The sequence below is a fragment of the Alternaria triticimaculans genome, assembly GCF_023758025.1.
Source record: "Alternaria triticimaculans strain BMP 0046 chromosome Unknown scaffold_1, whole genome shotgun sequence".
Taxonomy (NCBI): Eukaryota; Fungi; Ascomycota; class Dothideomycetes; order Pleosporales; family Pleosporaceae; genus Alternaria; species Alternaria triticimaculans.
The window spans coordinates 4,113,100-4,124,693 of record NW_026055958.1 but is presented as its reverse complement, the minus strand read 5'-3'; the positions used below and the strand labels follow the sequence as shown (position 1 = coordinate 4,124,693).

Sequence of the window (11,594 nt, the reverse complement as noted above, 5' to 3'; positions counted from 1 at the left end):
AGGGGAGATGGCGGGACGTGTCTTTGGTTTGCTTTGATGTGGGGTTGATGACCTCGAGGAGAAAGATTAGAGCAGCATGGAGATGAAGTGGGACGGGCTGCCATGAATCCTGATGTAAATCAGATTGTACAGTTGAGGTAGAACATATCTTACGGCTGCCTCCCAATGTAGAGCGGTTTCCAGGTATGTTGGAGGGATACACATACCTTGTAGGTCCGAAGTACTACAGTCAGCGCTGTCAAAACAGACTTGGGTGATGCGTGAATGTTCTACACTTCTCAAGGTCCATGGGAGGTATCAAACATTAGAAGACTCTCAATCGTGAAGTTCCTTCCTCGAATGCGCATCAGGCTCGAGCATCGTGAAATGCAGTTAGTCTCGATTCGTGTTAGCGCGCTTTCGCGGTGCGGGCAAGTTGGCATCACCGAGCAGTGACGACTGGAGCTCCCCGCAACAGCTCAACAGCTCCACAGCGACCTCCAGACCCTCAACCCCGTCAACACGGTCGCGAAGAAACATGGCAGACGAAGAGAAGGAGAAGGCGGAGAAGATCGCAGCGGCGAAGAAACGCGTACGTCCTCCCTCTACATGTCTCATTACTTCCTGAAGGCTGCCATTGCTCAGATGCAATCGGAAATAGTGTCTTCTGTAGCTGAAGTTTGAAAAGGCTCATCACAGCTAGAACGAAACTGACAAATACGCATAGTACGAACAATTGAAGAAGCAAAAGGCGAAGAAGGCAGGTGGAGGAAAGAAGAAGGGAGACAAGACTGAGGAACCCGCCGAAGCCGAAGCCTCGACTGAAACGCCGACCGAAGCAACTTCTCCCGAAGAGAAGCCCGAACAGGTCGCGCCAGAACCCGTAGAAGCCACAAGCGTGCCAGAGCCGCCAGCAGAGGACGATGACGAGCCCTCAGAGCTAGCCGTACCCAAGCCGTCGCACGGCCGCAAGCCTTCAGTCGCTGTTGATTCGCGACAGCGCTCTGAATCTTTCTACCGGTCTGGAGCCGCTGGTGGGCCTCTGTCGCCTGGAGGAGGGGTTGCAAGCGAGGTTTACCGGGAACAAGCGCAGAAGATTGAGGAGCTCGAGAAAGAGAACAAGCGACTGGCAAGCGAAGTTGAAGAGAACCAGACCAGATGGAAGAAGGGTGAGGAAGAATTGGAGGAGCTGCGAGAAGGCAGAGGCGATGTTGCACTCGCGGTAGAGAAAGGCAAGGAGGCTGATAAGCTGGTATGTCTATATGAGAACAGAGGAATAGGGCACAGGTCACTGACATCCAGCACAGAAGGCCGAAGTCGAATCGCTCAAGAGACAACTTGCGCAGGCGCAAACGCAGAGCAACAAGTCCATACGCCGTACGTCGACCGCATCGCCCAGCCAAAGCGCATCCATCGACGATCTGAATGCGCAAGTCGCTTCAAAGTCCGCGACTATCGAGTCACTCGAGCTAGAGATATCGAACGTCAATAGACAGCTGTCAGAGCAAACCAACAAGAACAACGAGCTTCAGTCGAAGATTACGGGCTTGGAGTCGGCAGTACAAAGGGCAGAACAAGAAGCAAGCTCAACGAAGACTGAGTTACAGGATCTCAAGGCGAGTCTGGACAAGGCTGGTGACCAGGCAGAGAAGGATGGCTCGGATCGCGACTCTGCGCAGACACGCATTGCACAATTAGAGGCTGAGCTGGGCACGGCGAACCGCAAGGCTTCGGACTCAGTTTCGCGCGCAGAACTACTGGAGAAGAAGATCGAAACCCTCACACAATTACACCGCGACAACGATTCACGAAACCAAACGCGTCTGCAAGAGCACAAGAAGATCGAGCGCGAAGCCACCGAGCTACGAACCCGCATAACAGGCCTCAGCAACGAGAACGCGCGCCTTCGAGAGGCAGAGCAGCGGCGTCGCAAGGCAGATCTCGGCTCTATCGAAGACTCGAGTGTTCAAGAGCTCCTAGATGAAGAGCGCGACCGTCTCCTCGCCAAAGTGCGCGAGCTTGAGGAGGAGAACTTCGAACTCCGCCGCGGTGTATGGCGCGACCGCCGCCGCGACATGCAACCTCCCATCGACGACCAAGCGGACGCCTCACACCCCTACAACAGCTCCAACAGCTTCGACGACGTCGACCTCTCCGGCGCGCCATCCCGACAAGCCCTCCCCAACCGCACACACTCGTCCTTCCAAGACGTCATCCAGTCTGGCATCTCAGCCTTCACCGGTCAGAACCCCGCGCATCGACGAAGCGACGCAGCGAGCAAGCCGAAGCCGAGACAAGAGAGCCTGGGTAGTTTGGACGAGTTCGAAATTGATGAGGATGCGTTTAGGCAGGCGCAGGAAGAGGAGGGCAAGAAGAGACTTGAGAGGGTTAGGGAGGTTAAGAGAGGGCTTGTGCAGTATAAGGGGTGGCGACCAGACTTTGTGGACGTCAGGGTGGGGATGGGTGGTGTCTTTGAGATATAAGCACCAGATTACAGATATATGGTTACGGAGACTATGTGTGATCGAGACTTCGGTCGGCTTTAGGAGAAATGCAGACATGAACAACATGACCACCATGAACGGTGCTTTTGAAGTGATGTACCAGGGACAAGACGTGCATTAATTTAAGACTCCGCAGCACCGAAAGACAGCACATGGTATTCGTCGTTGTCGATTTTGTTCATCCAGCCACTCCCCTACAGACCGCCCTCACTATGGTGGCGATAGCGGTCTTTTTGGGCACATCACCGATGGGAACTTCTTTTTCGATCAATGATGAAGGAGGTGTTGTATTCAAGACTCGGATGGACAAGGCTTTATATACGTGTTCAGAACCCCGAAACGGAACTTGCGTATGGGGCTTCGCTCTCTCTGACAGAATCATGAACAGCTCTCCTGGAATTTTGCGACACTGCTCACTCTTCATTGATTTTTCTTTGTCACTTTTTGGTTCCACAGTACGCGCCGGAACGGAAGACATGCCTTTTCAAACATACTTTTTTAGGTTTCGTCGACCATGTGGAAGTCGATTGCCGTTTTGAAAGAATGTCAGTCCTCTTTTCTCACATGAAATCATTCCAGACTGACTTTAGTATCCATGATAAGCCCTAAAATGGCTTTTTGACAACTCTTCTCCGCACTCATGACTTCGTAGGTTGCGAATTTTGTTTGTTAGAAAGAGGGACGGTTGGAAGACGGTAGATGTGACTCATGCCACAGTTTTCGGAGACATGCCAATTCCTTGATCTGATTTTAGAGAATAAGCGTGTAGATGTGTTAATGAAGTGGGAAGAAAGAGTGCGGGTCGGAGAGGTTTATATACTCAGCAGCCGCCAAGCGAGCGCCATACTGATGACGCTGCTGATATGTCCAAGTAGAGAGACACAGATTTCTCAACCAGAGCATGTCATGAATCTTTCTATCTTTTCGGACTGCATTATTTTGACAGGTGAGCTAACGCGTCTGTTTCTCCATCTCCATGGAAGACATGTAGGTGTATCTTGGAAGCAGGAGGAGATACATAGCGCTCGTAGAATTCCTTTTTTTTTTTTCGCAAACATCAATACGCACATATCTCGTTTTGGTGAAGTGATAAGAAGGAGTGATGTCTAGAATCGAAGTAGGAGGAAGCCGAGGCGATTTATATATGTGAGCGCAACCGTACAGCGGGAAGATATAACCTAGCTCTGATGTGTCTTGGTGGGCGAGGACATATTGCCAATCTGCACAAGCTTTCTCTTATCTCTGGAGGGTAGAGTAATTTGGAGACAGGACAAAACTTCCACATGTACGACTTCTTGGGGTTTTGTTTTCCCAGGAACATCACAAAGAGGTTCGGCATTTTTGGTGTAGCGATTGAGAGGAAGATTCCCATCTCCAAAATGTATTCGCGAGTACAGTGATGCGCCTCAACTATTCCTATATACAAGGTCGTTGATCAACACATCGATGCCCCTTTATTTGATCATGGCTGCTCCGCTAATCAATGCAAGCATAGGCTTCGTATTGATCAGCGTTTTGACCTTCCAGCACTGCATGCTGTGGGTACGGGCAAAGCCTCCTTGTCCTGTTACTTCCATCTGAAGGCTCCGTAGCCAGAACGTACTCAGGAGCTACGCCATCCTCTACCCATGGAATGAGAGCTTCGAGGGAGTGGTACTTTCCAGGAACCGGAGGATAACTAGCAGCGGAGCCGCAGTGACCACCACCCGGGACCATGAACAAGCGCCAGAAATCGTTAAGTTGTGCCTCGCCGTAGATGGCTTTCGCTTCGTTGTGCTGATCGATAGGCCAAGTAGGCGCGTTAAAAGGGTCAGCCCAGCCTATCCGCGTCAGTCTGATTTCGTGCTTGCGTGAATCTGGTGGACGACAAACCTTGTGATGCGACGAGCTTTCCACCTCGAGCTCGGAATGCATCGAGTCTTGGGGATGTTGCAGTGATTAAAGGACCTGCAACCTTGTCCACAATCTTGACGTCGTTCTGGAAGTCGAAAGTTGTGTAATCATAGCTCAAGTTCTTGAAGACAAGGTTCTGCAATATAGGTACTGCATACGCGGTGTAGAGGGTTTCTTCCAGCAGAAGCCATTCGGATTCCGATCCCTTTGCAAACCCGGGGTATATGTCGGCCCCAGGTCCAGAGTAGAACGCCTCAAAAGTGGCAAGCTGCGTCTCATTCAGACATGTCGTTCTGTTGTTCTCAACTTGAGCCTGCCCGGACCGGCACAGTAGTGATGTAATTTCGAAGTCGCACTTGCTTGGATCGTCGATCACTCCGTCTTTCACGCCATCGATGTCATCACACTTCTCCAGTGCTGCATCCCTTGCAAACGTGAGTACGTCCTGGGCTATAAATGCACCAGGCTTCTGTGCGTGAAGGCCGTTCCAAAGAAATGAAAGGATGAGGTGCGAGTACCAGTTGCCGGCACTTCCTGCAACAATACCATCGAAGATATCGGGATGGTACTGGGCCAGTGCATACCCTTGAGCACCGCCTGTAGAACAGCCTGAGAAGTAAGATTTCCGTGGCGGGTTTCGGAAGAACGTCGCTGTGATGGCTTTTGCTGGTACAGTGAACATGGCGATCGAATCCCGGATCCACGCTGCGGTCTGGGCATATGAGTGAAGGAATGGAACATAGCTTCCTGGCTCGGAAACGCCGTTCTCGGAAACCAAATGTCCAGAGTCACACCTTGAGGCCTATAAGTTAGCTCAACATGGCAAGATACAGAGGGGGCAAAAAACAAACCCTCCAACAGCGAAGCCAGAGTTGAGATTCGTCGCCATTGCCTGGTAATCTATCACGCCGGCAAGTCCGCCATTGCCTTCATGACGATGTCAGCAACCACGAGGCACAAACGCTGATCTGACTGATTCAATACGTACCGACAGACAAATAGCGCCCATTGTAATTTTCGTTTTCGGGTAGCCAGACTTCAAAATTTAGTGTGTTATTTGGACCATATGGCATGAGTCCAACAACACGGCAAAAGGAAGCTGTGTTTGTCTCGGTGATATTTTGAGCAGCCACAGCTGATATTTCTGCAATTCCGCCAATGTTTACACGACTGGAGCTGACAACGTAGTCCACACCGTGTCGTAACGAAGTACAACTGTCATGGTCCACAGGACTAGAAAGTGCTGCCGCTAATAACGCGGCAAACGTGAGCTGTGTGTAAGCAAAGTACAGCATGACAGAGACTTCAGGATGGTAAGAAGGAGTGAGACGCTCGTTTACGATAACATGCGAAGTATTTGTTCTTTATGGCGCGTGGTTCTCGGCCCGATCGTAACTTCCGTAGCATGTCAACACGCACAAGCGTCGGTGACGATCACCGAAAGCTTTTTCAACGAGTCAGTAGTAAATTGCAATGAATTTGCAAAATCTACCGAGCAAGGGTCTGGTCATTGTGGACGGCTCACGATGCGGAGTGGTTTGCGGGGTGCATCGGGCGGGCTGACCGACGTGGAGAAAAGACAATCGGCGACGGGCGACCGAGCCCGAGTAGGAGCTAGACTAGATTGGGTGCATGTCTGATGCTCGACTGGTAGCTTCCGGTACAACAGAGACGCGACTTCTGCCTGCGAAAAGCTTCTTGATTCTTGTTCTTGACAGCCAAGGTGCGACAACTAAATTTTGTTTATCACATTTGTATCCTGCGACAGCCGTGTCCTGATGATTGGGAACTAAAGAAGCGTAATCAGGTAAAGAAGCATTAGAGAGTAGCCCGAAATTGCTACGAAGGCCGCGCGCCTCTCGCTCGCATCGCCGATAGACCTCGGATTTTGAAGATACCAAAGTTGTCGTTTGTACCGCCTGTCCATAAAGGTAGTCATATTTTTTTTACAAATGTTTGAGAGGAAGAGAAGAAGGTCTCTCATAGGGGCTGCTGGTCGTTGTTCAGAGATGTATGTCCTTATCTTTCGTGTCTGAGTGTTTGAAGGTGCGGGTAAATTCAGGGGGAAGAAATAACCAAGATCCACGTTAAGTTTATGTGCTCTTTGCCCGGAGACATGTAGACGACGTTTAACTCTTTTTGAAGTGCTGGCCAAACAGATTGTAGTAGGACAAGAGAAGACGCGGGAAGGCTGGTAGATTTATAGGTGGAAGGACGGAAAGACATCCGGTGGCACCATGTGTCTTGTGGTGTGTTAGGAAATTGTTGTCTCTTGTCTTCCCATGCGGCATTCATTTGATGGTTTTGAATAGGCTCGGTTGAGAGAGCAGAAAGAGGGGACAGCCAGAGACATAATTTCTTGGTTCTGGGACTTCAGAAACATAACTTTGACCAGTTCAAGTTTTTGATAAAGCTACCTAGGTAAGACCTGGTGTGTTGAGGAAGGAAGAAGAGCGAGCAGCAGGGAGGTATTTATATGCTCCAGCCCAGCCTACGGTCATTCAGAGATCATCGCTCAATTTGGTTACTCAAATGGAAACTCCGTATCTCAGCGACGAAGCTCGCCAACGGCTCGACGGTTTATTCTTTTGATCGTGATTGGCCAGAAGAGGACAAACTCGGCAGGTGTTCGACCGTGTAGTTTTGAGAGTAAAACCAGAGCAGAAACACTCCGGTGGAATATCTGTTTTGTGTAGCTGTAAGACAGCTACTTTATTGGAGTGAAGGACGCTGTCTATTTCACACACACACACACACACACACACACATACAACTTCTGTTTGGGTGTTTTGATAAGAAACGCTATAAGTGTGTCGAAGGTTGAGAGGAAGTAAAGGGGAAAGAAGTCCGCGAGGAAGAGCATTATATACCCGGACTAACGAGCATAGCATCAAATCCGCATGCAGCCTTCCCACACATGTATCGGAAAGCGTAGACCTTTGATGCGATATAGGTAGGAAACAGCTCAATTGCTGTCACTGTGCGGAGCGGCGAAATGGCTAGCTTCCATGTAGCAGCAGGCCATAGATTTGGCGCAACATAAGATAGATTGTACAGTATTTCTGTAGGCAGCATTTACGCCGAGAGCATCGCGATATCCTCGTCGACTTTTCGCAGAACCATCACGAGAGAGAAAAGGTATTTTAGAAGGAAGAAGAACCCAAGAACATAAGCTGTCCTAGGTTGTTTTTGGATGTAGATTTTGGGGAACTCTATGCAAGGAATAGCAGAGAAGGAGCGCCATGAAAAGGTTTATATACGCCATCTCAGAGGTGCCGTTCTCCGCAGACATAGGGGGATGTCGTGGTACTTTTAGCGCCTCGTGATCTCAGAAAGGCAGAACGACCACATAGTGAATCTTGAGTGCGTTTTTGAACCACTTCTCCAGTCATGAAATCGTCGATATAAGCTTTTTGGTGTTTTTCAAAGCCACCGCAGACTGCAGACATGTCATGTGGAGGGTCGTCGTTTGATAGCGTTCTCGGGAAGATACTCTCAGTATGTCTGCGTATTTTCGAATTTCCTGCACCATATCTTGGCAAATATCCATTTTTTGGAAGTCGCAAGCCAGACGATTTGAGAAAGAGGAAGGGAGAAGCATGAGGAGCTTGTTGTGGTATTCATAGCAAGCCCATGTTGCGAAGATGTGTTTTGTTTTCCTGCGCCTGCGCAACATCAGGCATCAGTGTTGTCCTTTTCTTTGGCCATTCGCATCGCCGCAGTTACTCGCAGGAGCCACATGGCTCGCGGGGAATGTAAATTTGGGAAACGATCTTTCCATCGAGGAATCGACATGGCGGTTTTGGTAGTGGGTCTGCCTCAGAACAGACCACACATGGGAAGCCGGTTTCTTGTTTTTGGAAAAGCTCAATGCGTTTTTGGTTCTGAGTTGTAAAGCGAAGAGGGGGCATGAGACATCGAGAGACGCGAAGACTTCCGATGCTTCTCATACAGGGGACGCTTATGGTTTTTAGTTGTACAGGAACTTTGAGATCATTCTATAAAGGACAATCGGAATGGATGTCGTCCACATGAGTGTATGCACTAGTGCTTTCGCGCTCGCCAGCAGCGCATAAATTCCGACCTCTCAAGTTTTGAGGAGCAGAGGAAAGACGCGAAGACATGGATTGAGGTTCATACAATTTTGAACACTGTAGGGATCGTGTTTTCAAGAAGCTGAGAGTGCGGTGGTGCGACAACCGAATGAAACCAAAGGTTAGTTTTATTATAAAACCCAAGACCGCGCCGATAGCCATGAAATCTACTTCAATCATGTTTGTTTTTGAGGAACGTAGAAATGAATTGTAGTAGCAAGAGAGAGAGGAGTAGAAACGATCAATTTATATGCGAACTCTAAGCTGCCAAGCCATCGTTTTGGCGGACGGTTGTGTTTCGTACAGGACAAGAACGAGATGTAGACTGCATGCGGACATTTCGGTAGGGAGTACACTGAAAATGAGAATGGTGACGAACTCGCGCATACTTGTTGCGCTCCGATTGATGGTTATAAACGCGACTGTAGAAGTCTGGTTTGACTACGGTGAAGTAGTATGAGAAGAAGTCAGACGAAGAAGCAGAAGTGGAAGAAAGGAACCCAGGTCGGAACGAAACGACTGTGTCTACACTAATGCTGGGGTGTGTATGAGGGTGCATTCATCACTCGTTGTTCGTGATGCGGCGTCATCTAAGCTCACTGTGATCTTCTTTACTTCCCGCTCACACCACCTCCACATCACTAGTCCCCAAAGAAACGGAATAAAGTCCCGAAGATCTTCGCAAGCCCTCCAGATCGCAAGGTGGGAGAGCAACTCGGTACGTGATGCGAGCGGCCAGTTCCGCACCCAGCGCCATGCCGTCATACCATCACCTGCCGCCCCGACAGCGATCAATCAGGCCTAGCCTTCACACCCCAGATCGAAACCCTATCTCTCGCCCGAACATCGGTATACACATTCTCGCATGCATGCCAGATGACGGTCGTGTGAAACTGGAAAAGGGCTGCGCAAAAAAGGACTTGGTGTTGCGTCAGCAGGCTGCGTAACATTATGCAGGTCATACAACAGCATGCAGGAGCTGCGAACGGTATCCCGTAACCGGATTGCCTGTTGCCGTGAAGAGTCCTTTCTTGACTTGCCACACGATGCAAGTATAGGTTGTAGCAAAAATACCTCGGAGTAAGTATCCGCGTCGTAACGAATTCCCGTTCGCAATAGGAGGCGCGGAGCTGGACGCCGTGACGTTACATAGCCACCGTGATCGATCCACTTAGTAGGTTCGCGGATGGCTAGTAGCCTGTTCATCTGCCGCTGTTGAGCAGTGGGCTTCTTTTCCTGGTATAGATGGGTGGATCTTGTGTGGAGAACTCTGGGGCGCGGAGGCAAAGGGTTTTTCCCGGCGGCGTGGGATGTTGGGATGCGGGATGAGAAAATAGGCATCGCCGTGAAGGAATCCTCATTCACGTGAGGCTGAACTTGTTTCTGGAAGAAGATGAGGCGACCGCAAATAGCCGAAAGGATGCGTAAAGTTAAACGGTGCTTACGCAACTTAATGGGAGAATAAAGCCAAAAGACGAACTCAACAGGTAAGAGGACGTGTCAAGCCACAGGGTCGGGAATGACATCTAGGATAGACCCTAGATCTCGAGTCGCATTTACCTGGGATAGCTTGCGACGAACCGCTGAGCTTGGCTTCATCTGCATGCTGCAGCAGGATTGCATTCGAAAGAACAGCCACCCTTGCGCTCGAGTGTGGACAAACGCCTCATAATCGTAATAGTGTACTCCCACGGCCTCAACACATCATGTTGAAGATGTCGCGGAGCCGGGTGAGTGAAAGACCGAAAGCTTACCATAATCGGAGGTGTCACAGGAACAACAACTCGCGGACTTAAGAGGTTGTATCGGCTACCGCGGAAGACGTCTAGTCCGACCTATCGGGAGATGGCGATGAAAGCCAAGCGGTAGGTGATAATCGACTACGGTGCAAAGTACCGCAGCTCCTGCAGGATCGTGTCGCTGTGCGCATGACGTCGGGTCTGACTCTTTGACAACTCAATCGAAAGGGTTGAGCGTCAAGTAGTCGCTCGCGCTTAGGGTCACAGGTACAGAGCTCTAGGTGGCGAAGCGGCAGTGCATCCTAGGATGCGGCGAGGTACGTACCAAGCATGCACGTGAGCTGCAGACTAGAATCCTAGCGTCGCTTCAAATCGTGTGTCAAGCCCCACCTGGTCTAGCTTCTCCTGGTGCTATACAGTGGGTAGACTGCTGGGCGTCAGCAATGCTGCGTTGTATTTGGGCGCTCAACGTCGAGGCTCAAACGACTGCAGTAATATGGGGTGATCTTTCGACTGCGTTAAGCGAACTAGAACAAGAGAGGCAGTGCGCCTAAGGCAAAATACGTAGTGCCGTTACCTTGCGTGCGATTGAGTGGAACACCATGCTTTTGCGTTGCGTGCACGCTGATCTGTTGTGGGCTTGTGTTTGTGATGCTTCCAGACTCAGCTTTCGCACCTGTTACTCCGAACAGCTCCCAGTGCGGATGGCAACGGAAAACGGCTCATACGTGCCTTATGCAGGTGTGTGATAGGTGGAGCTGCAGGGCGCAACACTGCTGGCGGTTCGCAGTCGTCGAGATGAAGTACGAGGGGCCATTGTCCGGGGAGTGCGCCGGGATAACCTTATCGGGTTAGGCGTGCGTCATCGGTTCGAGCGGGCTTCAAGCGAACGGGAAGAAGCAGACGCTCGTCATTAGATATCTGCATGGTCGGTCGGCATCGTGTTCGCGACTGTGCTGTAGACTCGTCCCGATGGTTGCACAAAGGAAGCACGTCATGCTGCACGAGCAGTCCAACGTGTCGTCGTTACGCGGCCGCGAGAATGCTGCTCGGTGGTAAGACGTGCATTGGCAGATGCGAACATGGCACATCTGGTACCTACACAAGCTATGGCGCAGTGGTTATTTGCTCTCCTCGCACCAATCGCGACGGATTGTACAAATCCTAAAGTTTCATTCCATGGCCAAGCCACCTGGGCTTGTCGGCAGAAGTGACGGGAGAGCCATGCAAATTATTTCACCGGGGAATTTATCGATCATCGATACTTGCGTTTTGGCGAGCAATCTCGTGAGATGTCAGAAAGTATAGACAAGGACCGGGATGCAGATCGAGTGGTATGTGCGTTGACAACTGCATTTGCATAGACGATCTTAAGTGGCTCAGCG

General features: G+C 50.4%; 2 protein-coding genes across 2 annotated transcripts; one reads left to right on the top strand and one right to left on the bottom strand.

Annotated features, from left to right (window-relative positions):
- Positions 1-517: 517 nt before the first annotated feature.
- On the top strand, positions 518-2,462 carry J4E78_001371 (uncharacterized protein; the record flags this gene model as incomplete). Its single annotated transcript, XM_049362030.1, has 3 exons — positions 518-571; positions 707-1,231; positions 1,287-2,462. The coding sequence occupies 3 exons, from the start codon at positions 518-520 to the stop codon at positions 2,460-2,462; spliced, it is 1,755 nt and encodes a 584-aa protein (XP_049227313.1).
- Positions 2,463-3,959: 1,497 nt separating this feature from the next.
- J4E78_001370 (uncharacterized protein) lies at positions 3,960-5,449 on the bottom strand (the record flags this gene model as incomplete). Its single annotated transcript, XM_049362029.1, has 4 exons — positions 3,960-4,303; positions 4,356-5,170; positions 5,228-5,303; positions 5,365-5,449. The coding sequence occupies 4 exons, from the start codon at positions 5,447-5,449 to the stop codon at positions 3,960-3,962; spliced, it is 1,320 nt and encodes a 439-aa protein (XP_049227312.1).
- Between the last annotated feature and the right edge of the window lie 6,145 nt (positions 5,450-11,594).